At 37.4% G+C, this 21,506-nt stretch overlaps 1 protein-coding gene across 6 annotated transcripts in view; it reads right to left on the bottom strand.

Moving 5' to 3' along the window:
• The window catches only part of TEX15 (testis expressed 15, meiosis and synapsis associated), a 93,959-nt gene that overhangs the window by 11,913 nt on the left and 60,540 nt on the right, over window positions 1-21,506 (bottom strand). For all 6 annotated transcript variants that reach the window (XM_089327327.1, XM_051834099.3, XM_089327329.1 and 3 more), the window contains 2 exons: window positions 19,078-19,240; window positions 1,103-8,409 (listed from right to left, as the gene is read on the bottom strand). In XM_089327327.1, the coding sequence (XP_089183453.1) occupies window positions 1,103-8,409; window positions 19,078-19,240 (7,470 nt within the window). The remainder of the gene's footprint in view (window positions 1-1,102; window positions 8,410-19,077; window positions 19,241-21,506) is intronic.

Here is a 21,506-nt window from a genome sequence, read left to right on the forward strand (position 1 = left end):
GGCAACATTCTTTTTGTATCTACTTCTTAAAGACTAAAACAAACAAAACTGTCCTACTTTGGATGGTAATGATCAAGTAGATAGGCTTCCTTACCCAATTTTTAATATTCATTACACACTCGGCAAAGGATTATGCAGAAGCTACTCAAATACCTGGTCATTCACTTAACTCATAATATAGGATTCTCCCTTAAGAAATTATTAAAATTCACATTCTTCCAAAAAAATGTTTTCTTAGTTGGAACAAGTGTGTGGCACAGTAGGTTAAGCCCCAGCCTGGGACATCTGCATTCCACTGGAATGCCTAGGAGGAGTCCTGCCTCTGCTTCCCATCCAGTTCCCTGCAAAAGAACACCCTGGGAGGCAGTATGTGATGGTTTAAGTACTTGGGTCTCGAATGCCATCCATGGAGAACACCTGGATGCAGATCCTGGTCCCTGGCTTTGGCCTAGCCCAGGCATTTGAGGAGTGAACCATGGGTGGAAGACCTCTCTCTCCTTCTGCTTTTCAAATAAATAAAAATACAAAGTTGATAGCTGCAAGTTATGTCTTATATACAGAATAATGAACACATGAACATAATTTTATGGATAAAATGAATTAATCCAATACTTTCATTAGTAAATTAATTTTGTGAGGCAGTATTTAAACCACTCTCAAATTTTACAATTCGGGGCCGGTGCTGCGGCACAGCGGGTTAAAGCCCTGGCTTGAAGCACTGGCATCCCATATGGGTGCCGGTTCTGGTCCCAGCTGCTCCTCTTCCAATCCAGCTCACTGCTGTGGTCTGGGATAGCAGAAGATGGCCCCGGTCCTTGAGCCCCTGCACCTGCGTGGGAGACCTGGAAGAAGCTCCTGGCTCTTGGCTTTGGAATGACACAGCTCCAGCCTTTGCGGCCATCTGGAGAGTGAACTATTAGATGGAAGACCTCTCTGTCTCTCTCTCTCTCTCTCTCTCTGTAACTCTTGTCTTTCAAATAAATAAAATAAATCTTTAAAAAAAGAAAAGTTTTACAATTCTGCAAAACTACTTGTTTGCTCAAACAGTAAACCTGTTCTCAAAGAGACTACATACACAGATTCTGCCTTAAAGCATTCATACCTTTTGCTTTTTACAACTGGAAACAGTAGTATTTTTCTCTTTTTCCTGTGAGTCTTCACAGTTGTCTGCAGTGACAGGTTGTTTTTTAGAAGTATTTGAAACACTTTTAGTTATGTACTCTGAAACAGAACGCTTCATTGAAATACTGGACATACTGTTATTTTTTCTAGGTTTTCTAACTTGAGTATCAATATTCCCTTTTATATTCAGTTTGGAAGTACTCCTTCTATTACTTAGCACTTGGCATAGGATGAAGGAAATAGCTAATTTGGCATTTTTAACACATATAATCTTCAAATGTTCAATCGTTTTCATGACTTTCATAATATGGGCCATTTTTCCCAAATCTTTCTGAGGGGCAGCCATCACATTTTTGAGTAGTGCAGAAAACTGACTATAGTTTTGTTCTAACTCTGTCACAGTGTTTCCATAATTTATGGATGCTATATATGGCACAAAGTCAATGTACGTGGAAATGGAATATTCAGACTTCTCTACAAGATTTTTTATTTCTGTAAGTTCTTTAAATTCTCTTGAGAACAAATGAAAAGCATAAGAGCAATTAACAGCTGCACTGTATTTGCAGATAATATCCAGATCTTTCTTAACTTCAGAAATAGCAGTCTCTATCACTTTCCAAAGACAATCTGCTGAGTTATCTTTAAGAAATGAAAAAGAAGCCATGTTTTCTTGACAGTGAACCAGCTCAGGAAGAAGTGACAAATCAAACCAAAGCATACCTCGAAACCTCTGTTTGTCTAGTTTCTTTGCAATTGAGTTTTTAAGAAAATGAACTGTCTCTGAGAGCATGAGAATTTCAATATATGTTTCAATTGCTGCAGGTTTTAAAATTACAGCCCTCTGTTTGTGATTTTTTAGCACATCCAAAACGTTTTCTTCTGTAATAAAAATATTATCCATGTTTTCTTGTATCACCTGAAAGTATTTTTTTAAAGTTTCTAAGTGTTCTGTACATCTCATAGTGATATCTTGTAATTTTTCAAAGTCTGCAAATTCAGCTTGATCCAATATTTCACCAACACAAGAAATATTTAGGTGTGAAAGCGAAGTATTATTAAATCTACAGTTTTCTATGCTAATTATTGCTTTGTTTATTGGCTCTTCTGACTTTCTGGAAGCCATCACAGTAGCCTCCTCAAGCTGCATACTGGAAATTTGTTCACTGTTTAAATCTTCAGACAAGGTATCACATATCTCTTGAAACTTAGAAAAAGCACACTGATTCATTTTGAGTAGCATTTCTTTGTTTTTCTGTGAGTATTCTTTGCTGAAAGACTGTCTTTTCTCTTTCCAAACAAGATTTTTTGCAGCATCAAAAAAGATATGTTCCAGACCAAAAAGAGCTATTTTAATACTTACTGCTTCATTACTCTTAATAAAATTAACTTTTGAGGAGATCATTTCTATGATAATCCATAAATGGTCTTGTTTTCCTGGGCACAAGTGTGTTTTAGTTGAGTTCTCACATAAACTGATCAACTTTAAAGTACTTTTCCTTACATTTTCTAAGTCTCCTAAAGTGTCTCCAAAATTAACTCCACAGGTAAATGGAACAGACAGAGAAAAGTCAAAACAATCAGAACAGTTCTTCAATACGGCCTTACACTCACTAATCTGTCGTTTGTATTTTAAAAATGCATAGTATGAATTATTTTTCCTTTTCATATCATCACATAATTCAATTAACTGATTATGGTAATTCTGCATCTCACAGAAGGCATTGTATTTTAACCTTCCTTGAAAACCAGGATAGAAACTGGACTGCTGTTGATAACCACGTGGTCTGCCAAGCAGTTCACCGTATAATGTGTCATCATACCAAAGCAAGCTCCTGAATGTCACTTCACCTTCTAAAAGCCTTCTTTTGTTTTCAATGAATTGAATAGTTTCCATTATCATCTGAAGTTCTACCAAAGTGTCAACAGCACATGGTTTTAACTTATGTTTACAATTATCCCACAGGTTTTGTTCCACCAACACTTCTCTTGTAATGAGGATTTGTTCAAGGGAACATTCTTGCTTTTTTTCAAAAGCCTGAACAAACAAAGGGAGCATATTTTGGCAAACCATAGATTCTTCCTGTAGAAGCTGCAAAGATGTTGCTTCATCTGCCCTCTGCAAAATCTGAGAGAGCTCAACTAGAAGAGCCATATGACCAACTGAGTAGTGATTTTCTATTAAGTCACTTGTGTACAATGTAGGCTTTGTCGGAAGAGTAATGACTTCAGAGGTTTCAGAATGGGCAAGTGAAACAGGCATATGATTAATTTCTAGAATGCTTGGCTGGGAAATATAGTCAGACTGAGGGTGGTTACTACTTCTAATTTCACCCTCCTTCTCTTTCCTTTTTTTCAGTTGATTAGAAACTGTGCTATTTAAGCAAACTGTCTCTACAGTATTTTTAATGCTTACATGAGAATCAATCAAGTTATTTTCAGTTATTTTATCATTTAAACGGGAGTCTTCTAAAATATTATTCCTTGGATTTTTATACGCAGTCCTAATAGCTGTTGTTTCAGTCCTTCTTTTCTTGTAACGTGAATTTTTTGCTTTTTCGGTTTGTTCTGCTTCACATTTCTTTCTGTCCTTAATACGTCTCTTTGCAATACATTTTCTTGAAGAGCCCTCCCTATTATCTTTTAAGATCAGCAAATCAGCATTGGAAGATGGCTTCTTCATTATGTTTTTCCTGTAATTTTTACTTTCTTCAGTTGCTGATGTTAGGTCCAACTCAGAATTCTCAGTAACATTTGTTTCATTACCATCTATAGGGAAGCAATTACTCAAAGAACACTGTTTTGTCTTTAGAAGCTCTTTTCCATCACATATCTGTTGACAGTTTGAAGCAGTCATGGATGTTACACAAGAATCTACAGCAAAAATCCCCTGTTCATCCAAGTTAGACTTTGAATATTCTTCCTCATTCTCCATTACTGGAGTGGCTGATAACAATTGAGGAATACTGTGCTTTTTGTTTGCTATCAGAGTTAGCTTTAATGGGTCCATATGAAAATTTCCTGTAATGTTGTTTGCTCTGGAGCTCTCAAAAGGTGCAGGACACTGTTTTATAGGAAAATTTACTTCCAGATTCATTTTACAACCAGATAAAATAAGTTTACCTCGTTTGTGGATATAATTTAAAAAGTTCATTACATTTGATTCTAAGACTGAAATAAGTATGTCAGTTTTAACCTTTTTGTGAGCTAAACAAGCTTCATCATTTTTGTCTATGCTATAATTTATATTGTTTTCTTTCATGCAACTTGATGATATTGAATTATAATCATTTATTTCTTTGCTAGCTTCAGAAGTTTCTTTTGTTGCATCATTATTAGGTGGTGAACAGTTCTCAAGGTTTTCATATTTACTAATGTTAGATAAAAGTTTTCTGTCACTGTGATTTTCTTTTTCAGTTAGTTCCTCAACTGGATGGTCTGGAGGAAACAGATACTCAGTTTTCCCAGAAAAAGGCTGAAGTTCTGATGATAATGGATTACTCATACAGCTATTAATATATATTGATTGACTTGTACTTCGGGATGCAGAGGATACTGACACCTGTGATTTGCGATGTTCTTGATGACAAAACTCTGTCACATGAACAGTGGCTTGGCTTCTGGAGATGTTGCTGATCATACTTTTCTTGGAAAGGCACTTTTTGATTCTTTCTCCATTTGTTTTATAAGAATTATGCTTTGACACACTGGTTAATGACTTAGCAACATCAAATTCTGAAGCTTTTTTCTCTCCCTGTTTGTCATATTTTCTTTTTGGTAAAAAATGCTTAGTGGAATAGTATCTTCTTTCAGACACAGGACTATAACCTTGAAGATCACAACTTTCCCAAAAACTATTGCATATTATTGCATATGCTTTTGGTAATGGACCCTTTCTTTTTTCTCCCACTTTAGCTATAAGCTGCAAAGATGTGTGAACTCTTCTATGAGCTTTTTTTAAGTGAAGAACAGCTCTATCAAGTTTTCTGGAAAGACGTTTGCTTTTGCATAAAGATGCTTCATTATTTAGAATATCCAGGACGTTCCTAATATGCTTTTCTGTCAATGAAAATGTTTTAATCCGTCCTTGGGATAATGAAGAAAAACATTCCGATGAATCTTGATTAGATAGCCTCCTCTTCTTCCGACAAATTTCATGCTGTCTGAAATCATTATGTGGTATGTTCTGACTTCTGAAAGATGTGCGTAGCTTTCTTTTGCTAGTTCTTGATTCCATGTCCTTTTTATTTGTCTCATTATGATCAGTTTTTGATTTTTTAAAGGAACTTTCATCATTTACTATTGTGACATCAGAAGGTTTAGTAAATGAAGAGTCCCTATTTTGTCTTTCAGATGTGAGATTCACCTGCGGATTTTGACTCAAGTCAGAACAAAGGGAGACTTCAGATTTACTCCCTGGTCCTGATTCTTGCCTTATATTACCAGATTTATCTTCACATGGGAAAGCTGAATTTTCCCCTGACAACTGGGAAAAAATTTCAAATCCTGGAGTTTCCCCCTTCTTATTTATTTCTTGTTTTGTGGAGTCAGTTGTAGATTTGTAAAAATTATCCTTCAACCTAACATAATCAAAAGTGGGGCTGAATTCTAGCCTAAATATATTAGTAACTGTAACTTGTAGATCTGGAAGTAAAATTGGGTTGAGCATCTCTGTTGTGTTTTTCTGTGATGGAAAACAGATAGAATTACTTTCCTTACAGCAGTGCTGATCACTATCCTCCCTTCTGGCAGTGCTTTCCATGGCTCCTGTCTCCCCGTTACTGCTTCCTAGGAGACCTTCCCAGTCTATTCGACACTTCAGAGCCTCATACGAAGCCTCAAATTCTTCATCAAGCACACTCTCATGGCTATGTGTATCTTGCTGAAACAGAAAAGCATCATCATCCTGTTCTGATCCTAGTTCAATCTCATTTTCTAATTCAACACTTTGAAGAACTAAATTCTCATTTTTTGCGTGATGAAATGAATCCTGTAATTTATTTTTATCTATGTCAATTTCAGAATCAGAAACTCCAAAATCTGGATTCTCAGAAGAGTAAGATTTTTTAGGCTGGTATATTTGGTGGTCATGACTTGTGTTTAATACAGGCAAAGTAGCATCAGCTACCTGTCCTGTAGTATTTGATGTAACACACACTGAAGAACCTGGAATTTCAGAAAGTGTTATAGCATCCAAATGCTCTACGCTCCTTCCAGTATTTAGAGTATCTTTTTGTTTTATGTCAGTATCTTTGCTCTCCAATAATGCAGCTTCTGTTGATTCATATTTTGCTCCCCAAATCAAGTTAACTGTAGAAGAAAATCCTTCAGAACAAGGAGTTTCTACTTTGTTGTAATTTTTATTGTTTCTTTCTTCATCTATACTGGTCAAATTGATGTTTGTATGAAAATCCTTCTTGTCTACACATATATTCTCTATGCTGTTTTCTGAAGATGATGCACTATATTCCTTTTTATCCTCATTTTTGTTTTCTTTATCACTGTCTCTTTGTTCTCTGTAATTAATACTCAAGTATGTTTCATTGTTCAGTTGTGCATTGCAGAAAACAGTGTGATATTGACATTCATCTTCAACATTAAGAGTCTGTTTGTTGTCTCTCTGAATGTTCTCTAATGACATTGGCTCATTTTCATTATTCTCGTGAACACATGTATATTCTCCACTTACACTGCAATTTGAATTATCATAAGCTGTTTCAATGGCACAAGATGAAATAACTTTACCAACGAGTACTTCTTTGTCTTGGGGAATGTTTTCTGCTTCCTGTAAACCGTCAGTCAAAATGTTAACACAATTTTGATCTGCTTTTTCCAAATTCAGTTCCATTAACTTCTGAGCTATGGGAAAGTTTGTGTGAATGCTATCATCATACTCTAAAGAGTGCTGATTTTGTGAAAGGCTCTCTATACTTGGAGTAAGATTATTTTGTAATTCCATAGTTGGATGATCTAGTTCACTTGGATCCTTTGTGGTTGATGTGAAAGATTTTGGTATTTCTAACTCTTGAGAAATTAATATTTTATCATAGTTTTTCTGAAAAGAATCAAGAATGTCATTCTCTTCATATTCTTGGTTTAATGAAATACAATTATCTACTGGACTGACTTTTGTTTCATTAGTAAAATAGTTAATTTCTTTCCAAAAAGTGTGGTTTTCTCCATGTCTGGAATTTTCTTCTGGTTCAGTGAAGTTTCTCATCTTTCCAAGACTTTGAATGTACTCATCTATGCTTTCTTTCTTGTGGAGTGGGAAAACTGTAGATATTTGGTGGCCAATATGATCCACAGTTTTTAAATTTGAAGACTGTAATTCTTGAGGAACTTGACTACTATTTTCTTCTGTATAAGTATTTGCTGATTTATAAGAGTCATATGGCTCACTTCTGTGCTTAATTAAAAATGGACTGCTGCTTCTCTGTTGGGCTCTCTGGGATTTTTCCTCACTGTGTTTTTGAGTCTCATTGTCTGAAACAACATTTGACAGAGAAATTGGGAAGGAAACATTGCCTTGGTCCTTCCATTGTTCTGTCATGGTAACTTTACTGGGAGTTATACAATGGTTGTCCCTATAGTCCATGTGGTGAACCTGAGATTGTGTTTCGTCAACAGAAAATCTGAAGCAAGGAGCATCCACACAATTAGCAAGAACAGCAGGGTCACCAGGGACAACTTCAGATGAGATGGTGGAATTTGTTGGCACAGATGACAGATTTATTTCTGAATTAATGCAATCCAAACTCTTCTCGAATGGTACAATCTCATTAAAACTGGCAGTATTTTTCTGTTTTCCTAGGCTTTCTTCTCTCTTTGTCAGTCTTGGATCTTTGATGAGTTTTGAAGTAATAACTGTGCTGGATTCAGGATTGTTATGAAGGGGAAAAGCAGTAGAAAGACTACTTAAAATACTTTTAAGATACGTCAAATTTAACAAAAGGTCACCATCAACACTTTCTCTATTATCATTAGGCATACATGAAAGATTGGAATCATGTCCATTTGCTTGAGCAGTGCCCCTAATTTCTGTTAAATCATGGTCTGCCTGTCCACTGTATGTTTCAAGTGTAGAAATGTTTCCATTTTGTATATTTCCATAAGAATTAGAAATATCTGAGTTGGAAAGATTTTTCTCTGAATTTAGTGAATTACACGAACAATTTTCCTGAACAAATGGATCTGTAGGTTTCCTGAAATGCTCGAAGATGACAGTAGCATCTTTTCCTTTTCCAATTCTTTTAGCCACTGTACAGTTATTCAGAGAGCATGGTCTTTCTGTGAAAATAATAAAACATGAAGAAAAACCTTAGAAACAACTCTATTAATACAAATTAACTGTCATGAATAATTTTATTTTACTTAAGATTATTTATTTTCATTTTATTAAAAGGCAGAGAGACAGGGATGATGGTACGGGGGAGGGAGAATCTTCCATTCTCTGGTTCACTCTCCAAATGCCTATAATAGCCAGGAGACCGGAATTCAATCTGAGCTCCTAGGTGAGAGACAAAGCAATCATGCTTTGTCTCCCAGGGAGCTGGCTGGAATTGGAAGCAGAGCTTGCACTTGAACCCACCCACTCCAAAATGAAATGCTAACATCCCAAAGGGCATCCTGGGATGCCAAACACTCATACCTCATGAATGATTTTAAGAGAAAGATAATATCCAAATGGAGACTTAAATGTATTCTCAGCAGAAAAAACAAAGAAAAAAGAATGAGTAACAAAACAAAGTGTAAATGATGCAGCTTGAAATTCCATCCTAGTCTAGTCTAGGAAAAATCATTAAAACATATATTTGCTATTAAAAAACTGAATTTGAAAAAACAAGAATTTGGACAAATAAGAAATAGCTGAGTGAAATAATAATAAAATATCTTTCTCAATAGATTAGGTTTTGCTTGTGTTAATCTGCAACACTCAGATATTTAAGAACAGCATCTACATATCAGTAGGCAAAGTTGTCTCCTTTTATCCACTGTTAACTTGCTTCTTTTCCTTCTACAATGGGAGAACAAAACATTAAAGAAAAGAAGAGGTAGAAAAATGGGGGATGATATCCAAAGGGTCTACACACTCTTTCTCAGAACCAAAGCAAAACATTGCCCTCCCTGTGCCCTACTAATATAGGTATGCCTACAAATAATACAATTAAGTATTCATTATGTTAAAAGCTAATTTTAATAATCATAAGTGTTTCAGAGTTCAGATTTCTTCAGATTTTGGGATATCTACATATACATAATGAGATATCTTGGGGATGGAAGCTAGTCTAAACATGACATTAATTTGTCTCATATACACTTTACAGATACAGCCCAAGGGGCATTTTATACACTTTTTCAAAACTTCACCCATGAAATCCACTTATGACATCAAGAGATTGCTCCAAAATGTCAAGATTTTGCATCATTTCATATTTTCAAGTTAGAGATGCCCAAGCTGTGCATGTAAATAAACCTGGAGAACAAAAGTGATTTCTAAAATAACTTACAGAAATATATTCCTAAAATTTCATAAGGCATCTCATGTAATAATGCAGAAACTTATAAAAATGCCTATTTAGCAAGTGATAATTTCTCATGAAACACAAAACATTCACTGCTAAATAATGCCATAAAATGGTTTACTAAAATAGAAATTGATATTTCTTTGTGAGATTTACGATTTGTGAATTCATAATTGTATCACAAAGATATGATAACATAAAGTATCATAGAATATTCTTTTTCATAATAGTAGTTATGTTGAAGATTTCTAAATTCTATTCCCAGGTGTGGTTATATTTCATTAATTACAGTAAATTGCGGTGGAAATATGACCACAAATAAAGAGATGTATCTCTTAACAGTGCGAGTGCAACCACAGATAAAAAACAAAGGTACATCCCTGGCACCACCTTATACCAAAATAAAATTGTAAAAACATAAAACCATAAAAGTGTGAGAAGAAAACACGGATGGATATTTTAAAAACTGCAAGGTAGAAAAGTACTTCTTTTTTTTTTTTTTTTTTGACAGGCAGAGTGGACAGTGAGAGAGAGAGAGAGAGAGAAAGGTCTTCCTTTGCCGTTGGTTCACCCTCCAATGGCTGCCGCAGCCGGCGTGCTGCGGCCGGCGCACCGCACTGATCTGAAGGCAGGAGCCAGGAGCCAGGTGCTTTTCCTGGTCTCCCATGGGGTGCAGGGCCCAAGCACCTGGGCCATCCTCCACTGCACTCCCTGGCCACAGCAGAGGGCTGGCCTGGAAGAGGGGCAACCGGGACAGAATCCGGCGCCCCGACCGGGACTAGAACCCGGTGTGCCGGCGCCGCTAGGCGGAGGATTAGCCTAGTGAGCCGCGGCGCCGGCCAGAAAAGTACTTCTTAAGCATGATTAAAATCAGAAAACACGAGGCCGGTGCTGTGGCGCAGAGGGTTAATGCCCTGGCCTGAAGCGCTGGCATCCCATATGGGCGCCAGTTCGAGGCCCGGCTGCTGCACTTCTGATCCAGCTCTCTGCTACGGCCTGGGAAAGCAGTAGAGGATGGCCCAAGTCCTTGGGCCCCTACACCCGCATGGGAGACCTGGAAGAAGCTCCTGGCTCCGGCCGTTGTAGCCAATTGGGGAGTGAACCAGCAGATGGAAGACCTCTCTCTCTTTCTCTGCCTCTCCTCTCTCTGTGTAACTCTTTCAAATAAATAAATAAATCTTAAAAAAAATCAGAAAACACAAAACAAAAAAGCTTTCAATTACATATAAATTAAATATTTAACTCTTCCCATTTTACTCTCCCTCCCACCCATTCTCCCCTCCCCCGCCGTTTTATCTGAGAATGAAAAAGAAGAAAAAAAGAACAAATGGAATTAAAAACCTAAAAGAACTGTTCCTTAACAGTCTATACAAGGGCTGTTCTATGTTACTGCTTCTCAAAGGTGATTTCACTTTTTTCCCCCATTCCTCTTTTCCCTTCCTTCCTCCCCCTTGTTCCCTTTTAGAAACTTTGTTTTTAAAGAAGAACCCAAAGATGATACATCTTTTTAGAGCTCTTAGAGATAACTATAACTTATGAGACATAATAATGTTGTACACATTATTCTAACACCAACACAAATATCCAAAGTTTTATGTACAAAAATCTGCCTTGGCTATGGAAGCCTTTTGGATCCATTAGCTCGACAAGGCCATAAGCAAAGTGGAAGTTCTCTGCTCCCTTTAGAGCAAAGTACATCCTTTGGTGGCCCCTTCCACTGGGGTCTCAGCCATAGGGGTCCCTTATGTAGGACATTTTTTGCCACAGTGTCTTGGCTTTCCATGTCTGAAATACTCTTCCTGGGCTTTCCAGCCAGACTGGAGTGCCTTAAGGGCTGATTATAAGGTCGGAGTGCTACTTAAAGTGAATGTCACCCTGTCTGTGAGCCTGCTGTATGGACTGCTTCCCATGTTGGAGCCTTCACTCCTTTTTTTTTTTTTTTTTTTTTTTTTTGACAGGCAGAGTTAGTGAGAGAGAGAGAGAGACAGAGAGAAAGGTCTTCCTTTTCCATTGGTTCACCCTCAAAGTGGCCACTATGGCCCGCATGTTGCGGCCGGCATGCTGCACCGATCCGATGCCAGGAGCCAGGTGCTTCTTCCTGGTCTTCCATGCGGGTGCAGGGCCCAAGGACTTGGGCTATCCTCCACTGCACTCCCAGGCCACAGCAGAGAGCTGGACTGGAAGAGGAGCAACCAGGACAGAATCCGGTGCCCCAACCGGGACTAGAACCCAGGGGTGCCGGTGGTGCAGGCGGAGGATTAGCCAAGTGAGCCGCGGCGCCGGCTCTTTCACTCCTTTTTAATTCTATTATTATTTCCATACACTTAGTCCTATTTATATGATCATTTTATCACTTGATCCTATCTCTATGTTCACTTTACAACTTAATCCTATCCATTTGGTCTTTATAACACTTAAGCTACTATTTTTATCAGGAAAGGCATATTCTGAATGAGAGCTTATTACATTAAATGTTACATATATTAGGATGTATAAAGAACATATAGACCTCATCAAAGGATTAATAAAAAGATAAAAGACAAAAACACAACTGGTAAGTGGGCAAAGTATATGAATAATCAATCACAAATTACTTAAAAATTGTCCACAAACACAAAAAGATGTTCAACTCTACTGTATAAACATTAAGATTCACTTTTTAAAACTCTTTGGATTGGCAAAGATTTTAAAGGGTGATTTACGCCCTGCAAATGTGAATACTCTTTTTTATAATGTTCATGGGAGTATGAATCGGTTCACATCTCCTGGGAAGTGACTCAGAGTATTCACCACAACATAGTGCATAATCTTCTATATTAAGACAAGTCCAGGCCGGCAAGGTAGCTTAGCAGGATGGGCCTCTGCCTACAGTGCCAGCATCCCATATGGGCACCGGTTGTGTGTCCTGCCAGCTCCTTTTCTGATCCAGCTCTCTGCTGTAGCCTGGGAAGGCAGTCGAAGATGGTCCAAGTGCTTGGGCCCCTGCATCCAAGTGGGAGACCTGGAGGAAGCTTCTGGCTCCTGGCTTCGGACAGGCTCAGTTCCTGCCATTGCAGCCCTCTGGGGAGTGAACCAGTGGATGCAGGACCTTTCTTTCTGTCTCTAACTCTACCTCTCAAATAGAAAAATAAATAAAAATCTTTAAAAAAGAAAAGAGCAAGTCTAGTTGTACACATTATTCTGACACACAACACAAATATCCCAAGTTTTATATACAAATATTTTTAGTATAGTAACCTAAGGCAGTTGAGACCATTAAATGACTCAATAATTATCATATTAAAATGATTGTATGCATAGCAAATGCCAAAATGAATGTTATGCAGCTATTATAAAGATTAAGATGGATTCATGCAAACCAACATGAGAAAAGAAACCTAATTACTAAGTTTAAAGATCTCACTTTCAAAGAATGACACATATATTTTGAATACACATGAAGCTAGGGTCTGGTGCTGTGGTGTAGCACTGGCATCCCACTTGGGTGTCACTTCAATTCCCGGGTGCTCCATTTCCATCTTCCTGCTAAGGTAACAGGATGGCCCAAATGCTTGGGCCCCTGCATCCACATGGGAGACCTGAGGAGGCGCTTGTGTCCTGGCTTTGACTTGGCCCAGCTCCAGCCATTTGGGGAGTGAACAAAGGATGAAGATCTCTCTCTGTCTCTCCCGCTCTCTAACTCTGCCTTTCAAATAAAATAAATCTTAAAAAAAAAAAAAAATATATATATATATATACACACATATGAAGGTAGTAATTACCTATAAAAGTGCTTAGAGCAAATGCCAGAAACTGTTTTAAATGCTTTTTTTTTTTTTTTTTTGGACAGGCAGAGTGGACACTGAGAGAGAGAGAGAGAGAAAGGTCTTCCTTTTTGCCGTTGGTTCACTCTCCAATGGCCGCCGCGGCCGGCGCGCTGCGGCCAGGCACCGCACTGATCCGAAGGCAGGAGCCAGGTGCTTTTCCTGGTCTCCCATGGGGTGCAGGGCCCAAGCACTTGGGCCATCCTCCACTGCACTCCCGGGCCACAGCAGAGAGCTGGCCTGGAAGAGGGGCAACCAGGACAGAATCTGGCGAATGACTGGGGCTAGAACCCTGGGATGCCGGCACCGCAGGCGGAGGATTAGCTTAGTGAGCTGCTGGTGCTGGCCTTAAATGCTTCTTTATGTATGCTAACCCACTTAACCTTAACAAAATTCATTTCCTTGATGAAAAAGTGAAATTAAGAGTAATTTGTCCAGGATCACACAGTTTGTAAATAAACTATATATAACAAACATTAAGTTTGTTATTTCAAATCAATAATCCAAACTTCTAGCTTCATATATCAGAAAATGAGCTAGTAGGCTACCCCAAAAGTGAAAAGATAAGGAAATGGAAATGTTAACTGCCTGATTCGATCAGTATAGGCTTATATACATGTGTTGAAACACTGTACTGTACCTCATAAAAATAAGTATTACATTAAATTTTTAATTTTTAAAAATGGGCAGAAAAAATACAAGCAAACTAAATCTATTGCAAACAAAAAAAAGGAAACAATAATTAAAGAGACAAGAGAATAAAACAGGGAAAAATTGAAACCGTAAGTTGTTTTTTTAAAAAAAAAGCAACAAAATTGACAAACCTTCAGTGAGATGAAGAAAAAGAGAGAAGACTGAAATTAATAGACTCACGTGAGGAAAGGACAACATCAGCAAAATAAAAGGACCCTAAAGGAATACTAAGAACTACTGTATGCCAATAAGCTAGAATGAACCAACCCCTGCAAATACACAAACTACTGAAACTGATGCAAGAAAAAACAGAAAACTAAATTAGTAATCACAAAACACTATTTGAAAACAAAAACCCAGGCCCAGCGGGTTTCATGAATAAACCACGAAATATTTAAAGAATTAATAGCAATTCTTCACAAATGCTACCAAAAATATAGAAGGGAAACATTTCCCAATACATTCTATGAAAACCTACTTCCAACTAACACCAAAATCAGACAGACATTTTAAGAAAAATACAGATAAGTAACTCTGATGAAAATGGACTCAAATTCAAACGAAACTGCTGTAAACTGATTCCAGAAACACAGAAAGTGAATTATATGCCATATAATTCCATATCAAACGGATTTATTTAAGGAACACAAGGCTTTTTTTCCCCCTAACATCTGAAAATCAATTAATTTAATTTATATCAATAAAATAAAATTGCAAGACCCCATATTCACTTTAATAGATGCATGAAAAGGATTTGACAAAATCCAATTCCTTTTCATATAAAAACACTCAATAAACTAGGACTAGAAGGACATTTCCTCAACATGATAAAGGTTATCTATATAAATCCTACATCTGACATTATACTTAGGGGGTGTTAAAAGACTAGATGTGTTCCTCCTTAGTTTCAGAACAAAAACAGGGATGTCTTCTTTCACCACTTCTCTTATTAAATGTGCTACTGGAGGTACCAACTATAGCAGTTGGGAAAAAAAAAAAAAAAAAAAAAAAAAAAAAAAAAAAAAAAGAAAAACATCCAGATTGGAAAGGAAAAAGTAAAACTTCTATGGTAACAAATCATATGATTTTAAATATAAATAATCTCAAGGAATCTACCAAAAGAAGATTAGAATAATAAATTCAGCAAGATTGAAGATCTAAGATCAATATAAAAATCTGCACTTAAAATGAATAATATGCAAGTGAAATTAAGAGAATTCTACTTTTGATAGTTTCAAATTAATACTTAGGAACAAATTTGGCCGGTGCCACAGCTCACTTGGCTAATCCTCCACCTGCGGTGCTGGCACACTGGGTTCTAGTCCCGGTTGGGGCGCCAGGTTCTAGTCCCAGTTGCCCCTCTTCCAGTCCAGCTCTCTGCTGTGGCCCGGGAGTGCAGTGGAGGATGGCCCAAGTGCTTGGGCCCTGCACCCCATGGGAGACCAGGAGGAAGCACTTGGCTCCTGCCTTCGGATCAGCGCAGTGTGCCGGCCGCAGTCCAACAGCCATAGCGGCCATTTGGGGGGTGAACCAATGAACCAATGGAAGGAAGACCTGTCTCTCTGGCGCTCTCTCTCTCTCTGTCTAAATCTGCCTGTCAAAAAAAAAAAATACTTAAGAATAAATTTAACAAAAGAAGTACAAAACTTATATCCTACAAACTACACTTCATCCAACTGGATGACTAAAGTCAGACAGTGCTGTAGAGAAATCCTAAACCTCTGACACTCCTGGTGCTAATGAAAATGGTACAGTCACTTACAAACATAGTCTAGCAGCTCCTCAATTGATTAACAGTTAGCATATGACCTAGCAATTCCATTCGTAAGTATAATATACTCAAGAAAATGAAAACACATATCCACTACACGAAAATCATTCACAGAGTTATTTATAACTGCCAAAAGACGGGAAAAACTCAAATGTCCATCAACTGAGAAGCAGTGTGTATACATACACACACACACACACACACACAATGGAATATTATTCCATGAAAAAGAATGAAGTATTGATAAATGGTAAAACATGGATAAGTTCCTAAAACGCTGTAAAGTGAAAGACAAAAGGCATAACAGGCCACAAAGTAGATGATTTCACTCCTATGAAATGTCCAGATCTTATGGTTTAAATGGGGTTTGGCTCTCCAAATTTATGTAGGTGTTTAAATCTCAAAGTCTACATTAAACATTGATGGATTAAGGGTGGAGGTCTGATTCAATTATTGTGTAGAAGGAAGAATCTGTAGGAAGTAGTTGGAGTAGGCTGCCAGGTGGAGTTTTGTGACTTAGATCACGAAGGCCATATAAGGAAACATACAAGGACACAGAGCAGCATGTTTCATGTTTCCTGTGTCCTGCCTTCACATGTGGTATCATTTAAGGGACAGGTAAGGTAACAAGACACTTGCATCCTGTATCAGAGTGTCTGATCTGATTCCAGCTCCCTGACAATAACAGACCCTGAAGGGAGCGGGTGATGGCTCAAGCAGTTGGGTCCCTGCTACTTATGTGAGAGACCTAGAATGTCATCCATGTTCTGGCCTGGCCCAGAGCAGAGACAGACATCTGGGAATTAAATCAGTGAACAGGAGCTCTGTCTGTCCATTTTTCCCTTTCAAATAAATAAATAAAATTTAAAATTATTTAAAGTAGAATAAAGTGTCAAATATATAAGAATATTTATAGAGAAATTATATTAAAATGCATTAGAAATGAATGAAATGGGGAGAAATACACTGTTAATAGAGTAGAAGACAATATAATGAAGACATTAATCTTCCACAAATTAACCTCTAGATTCAGTCAGTCTCAATCAAAATTCCATTAGATTTGTTGGTAGACTTTGATAAGCTAATTCTAAAATTTTCATGGACAGCAAAGAAAATAAAAACAAATTCTTTTTTTAAAAAAGATGAGAGGTCCTTAATATAGGTATTATCATTGTTAAGGAAGTTATAGTAAGGCAAAATGCTAATGGCAAAAGGATAGGCAAAGAGAGGAGTGGCCAGTACGAGATCTTTGTAGCACCTATGGAAAACTAATGTATTTACAAAGGTGGTTCCACAGATCAGTGGGGAAAATGGATTCTGCAATAAATTGCACTGAGACAACTGGGTATGTAAATATAGAAAATAAAAAAAATCAATGGGGCCGGCTCTGTGGCTCAGTAGGTTAATCCTCTGCCTGCAGCGCTGGCATCCCATATAGGTGCCGGTTCTAGTCCCAGCTGCTCCTTACGATCCAGTTCTCTGCTTTGGCCTGGGAAAACAGAAGATGGCTCAGACACTTGGGCCCCTGCACCCCCGTGGGCGACCTGGAAGAAGCTCCTGCCTGCGGATCTGCACAGCTCCAGCCATTGTGGCCATTTGGGGAGTGAACCAGCGGATGGAAGACCTTTGTCTCTGTCTCTGTCACTGCCTAACTCTCTCAAATAAATAAATAATATTTTTTTAAAAAAGAAAGAAAATAAATTGAGACCATTTTTACAATTCCTAGGTAGGTAAGACCAAAATGGGAAAGTAAACCTATAAAGTTTTAAGAAGACAACACAGGGAAATATCTTCATGTACTAGATAAAGCATTTTTATACAAGATATATATAAACAGCAATATGAACAGTACATCTAATATTAAAAACCCTATTGATCAAAATACACTAAAAAATGCCACCATAAAAACTCAGAGAAGACACCTGTAATAGTATAAATGACCAAGATCCAATCTCCAATACACAAAAGAATTCCTACAATCAATGATAAAATAAATAAAAATAAATAAATTAAATAAAATAAGCTCAACTAGAAAAAGTGAGTAAAAGATCTGACCAAGAATTTCAGCAAAGTGGAAATTCAAACAGCCAGTACACCTATCAAATACCCTAGCCTCTTTAGCATTTGGGAGGAAGGGAGGAAAGTATCATTATTTCTTAAAATTGTATATATGAAACAGATGAAATCTGTTTCTTTAATATAAATAAATAAAACTACAAAGCAATAAAGTAGTATATGCACTATACAAGTAAAAGAAAAAAGAAAATGAAAATGAATAAGTCTGACAGTACTAAGTGTTGACAAGGATAAAAGATCTCCAATCTCCTCATAATCAAGAAAACTCAGGAGTGAGCCAGTTAAGACATCAACGCCCCATACTGAAATAACTAGATTTGATTCCCAACTCTGGTTCCTGAGTCCAGCTTCCAGCTAATGTAGACCTTGGAAAGCAACAGAGATGGCTCAAGTAATTGAGATCTTGCCACCCACGTGGGAGACCTGGATTGAGTTCCTGGCTCTTGGCCAGTCCCAGCCTGGCCATTGCAGGCATTTGAGGAGTCATCAGAGGACAGGAGCTCTGTCTGGCTCCCTGCTTCTCAAATAAGTAAAAATTTTCTAAAACTAAAGAAATTTAAATTAAAACTACAATGATATGACATATAACATTCAAACAAGTAGGAATTTTTTTTTAAAGTATAATATATATTGGCAAGGATGTAGTTATAAAATCTGATGCAACCACTCTGGAGAAAGCCATTTGACATCATATTTCATTTAACTTGCATATTCATGGTGTAAATATATAATTTATAGAAAAACTCTTGCATATGTGCACTGAAATCCTTATATACATGTTTAGAACAGGAGAACTAGAAAGTGCCCAAATATCCCCAGTATTTCACGCAATGAAATACTCTCCACCTATCCTTCCATCCATCCACCCACCTATCCATCTAATGAAAATGCAGAAACTACAGTTTCAACATGGAAGAATCACAAATATTGAGCAAGTCACTAAAATATTTTCAGTGTGATTCTAGATATACAAAATGGAAAAGTAAAGCATAACTATTTTGTTCAGATTAGCAATGTATTAGATAATAATATTCAGAAATTTTAAGATCAGCACAAATGCTATTGAAGCAGAATAATATATATGTCTTACCAGCTCTCTTAGGCAATCCTGTTGAGAGGAATCTTAAAGATGTCATAAGGTGTCCATTATCTACTCTCTGACCAATAAATTTTACTGTTACTATAGCATATGGAAGACACTGCCTAGGTCTGTCTACTGGCTTTGAAAGAATACTGTATTCATAGAAGTACACCTGAAAAATAAGCAAAGTATAGGCTGATTAATTTTGACAGTAAGACTTGATGAAGCTCATACTTACAAAATATATAATGGAATGATATTACTTACTGAATATGTCTTTTCCTTCTGCCTTCCTCAATGTTAGTTTTTTTGAAGATGTGCAAAATTCATTTTTACCCTATCATATGTTTTTGTTCTTGATAGGCTACTAATGTTGGCAATAAGCTGACAGAATCTGCTGCTAAATAAAAAATACTTTTCCATTAAAAATGAAACAGTTTCCCTGTGCTCTGAACCATCTATTTTATTTGGTAGGAAAATAGCAACAATACATTTTCAAATGGGAACATGTATGTACTTTCTTATTTTTTATTTTACTTTTTTCAAAAAGATTTTACTTATTTATTTGAGAGGTAGAGTTATAGAGAGAGAGAGAGAGAGAGAGAGAGAGAGAGAGAGAGGAAGAGATAGAGAGAAAGGTCTTCCATCCGCTTGTTCACTCCCCAAATGGCTACAATGGCTGAAGCCAGGCTGACCTGAAGCCAGGAGCCAGGAGCTTCTTTTGGGTCTCCCACACAGGTGCAGGGGCCCAAGGACTTGAGCTATCTTGCACTGCTTTCCCAGGCCATAGCAGAGAGCTGGATTGGAAGAGCAGCAGCCAGGACAGGAACCAGTGCCCATATGGGAATGCAAGCACTGCAGGCGGAGGCTTAGCCTACTATGCCCCAGCACTGGTCTCAATATACTTCTTTATAGAAGAAGATTTACCTTCATTTAATCATCTATGATAACAGAAAACACATACGATTAAATGTTCTATGGAAAATTAAAAGTCCACAAAGTATCTAAGCAAAATATAAGAGAAATGGGGTGGGTATTAGGGCTAGGGATTAAGACTCTGGTTAAGATACTTGCATTTGCGGTTGGCGCTGTGGCGAGCGGGTTAACGCTCTGGCCTGGGGTGCCAGCATCCCACATGGGCGCCAGTTTGAGACCTGGCTGCTCCACTTCCCATCTAACTCTCTGCTATGGCCTGGGAAAGCAGCAGAAGATGGCCCAGTCCTTGGGCCCCTGCACCAGCGTGGGAGACCCAGAAGAAGCTCCTGGCTCCTGGCTCCGGTTTGGCACAGCTCCGGCAGTTGAGGCCAATTAGGGAGTGAACCAGTGATGGAAGACCCCCCCACCCCACCTCTCCTCTCTCTGTGAACTCTGACTTTCAAATAAATAATTAATAAATTTTTTAAAAATTAAAGTAATAAAAAGAGAAAACTGTTGTTTCACTTTAATAGCTACTATGTACATTTTTTCCTCTTTTTACAAAGTACAAAGGATCAGTACTATATAGCCATGTTTCTTTTTAATTAATTTATCTGAGAGGAAGATTGTGAGAGAGAGAAAGAAATCACTCCTACTTGCAGCTTTTCTCCCTAAATGCCTGCAATGGCCAGAGCTGAAACCAGGAGATGAGCATGTAATCTAGGTCGGTCTCCTATTCGGTTGGCAGGAACCCAATACCTGTGACATTCACAGCTGCCTCCTAGGGTCTGTGCTTGCAAAAAGGTGCCAGGAATCAAACCCAGGTACTCCAGGAAGGTGAGATCATGTATCTTAACTTTTAGGTTAAGGACCCAATCCAATAGCCTTGTTTTTAAATTAATGTTATTTTAATTCATAAATCATAACTGTACATGTTTATGAAGTACATTGGAATGTTTTGAAATATATATACAGTATATATACAGTATATATACAGTTTATGGATTTGTTATTTCACTGAAGTATCTTTTGGTTTTGCTGATTTTCATATATTATTTTCCTATTTTTCAATATTATTCATTTATACTTCAATTTTCATTCCTTTTCTTTTTCATGCTTCAATTGTTCTTCTTGCTACAGTTTCTTAAAATTTATTATCTGGGAACATTCTTCATGTGTTTTGTGAACATTCACAGTTTCAGGTGTATTTTGTTGTCCAGACTGTGGTCCATCCATGGAAGCTTGATCTTGTTGGACAAAGAATTCTGTAAATATTATTAGACCAAAGTAATTGATAAGGCTATTAAAGCCAAATTTATGCTTCTGGTTTTTTGCATTTTTGAACAGCCAATTAATGGAAGATTGATGTTCCCAAATATAATAGTGGAACTTTCTCTCTCTCCTTGAAATTTTGTCAATTTTTAAAAAATATATATTTATTTGAAAGTTAGGGTATCTGGGTAGAGCAGGAGTGGGGAGAGACAGAGCACACGTGCGTGTGCAAGAGAGAGAGAGAGAAAGAG

This window comes from Oryctolagus cuniculus, chromosome 2, assembly GCF_051225735.1.
Source record: "Oryctolagus cuniculus isolate XC-2025 breed Fujian yellow rabbit chromosome 2, ASM5122573v1, whole genome shotgun sequence".
Classification (NCBI taxonomy): domain Eukaryota; kingdom Metazoa; phylum Chordata; class Mammalia; order Lagomorpha; family Leporidae; genus Oryctolagus; species Oryctolagus cuniculus.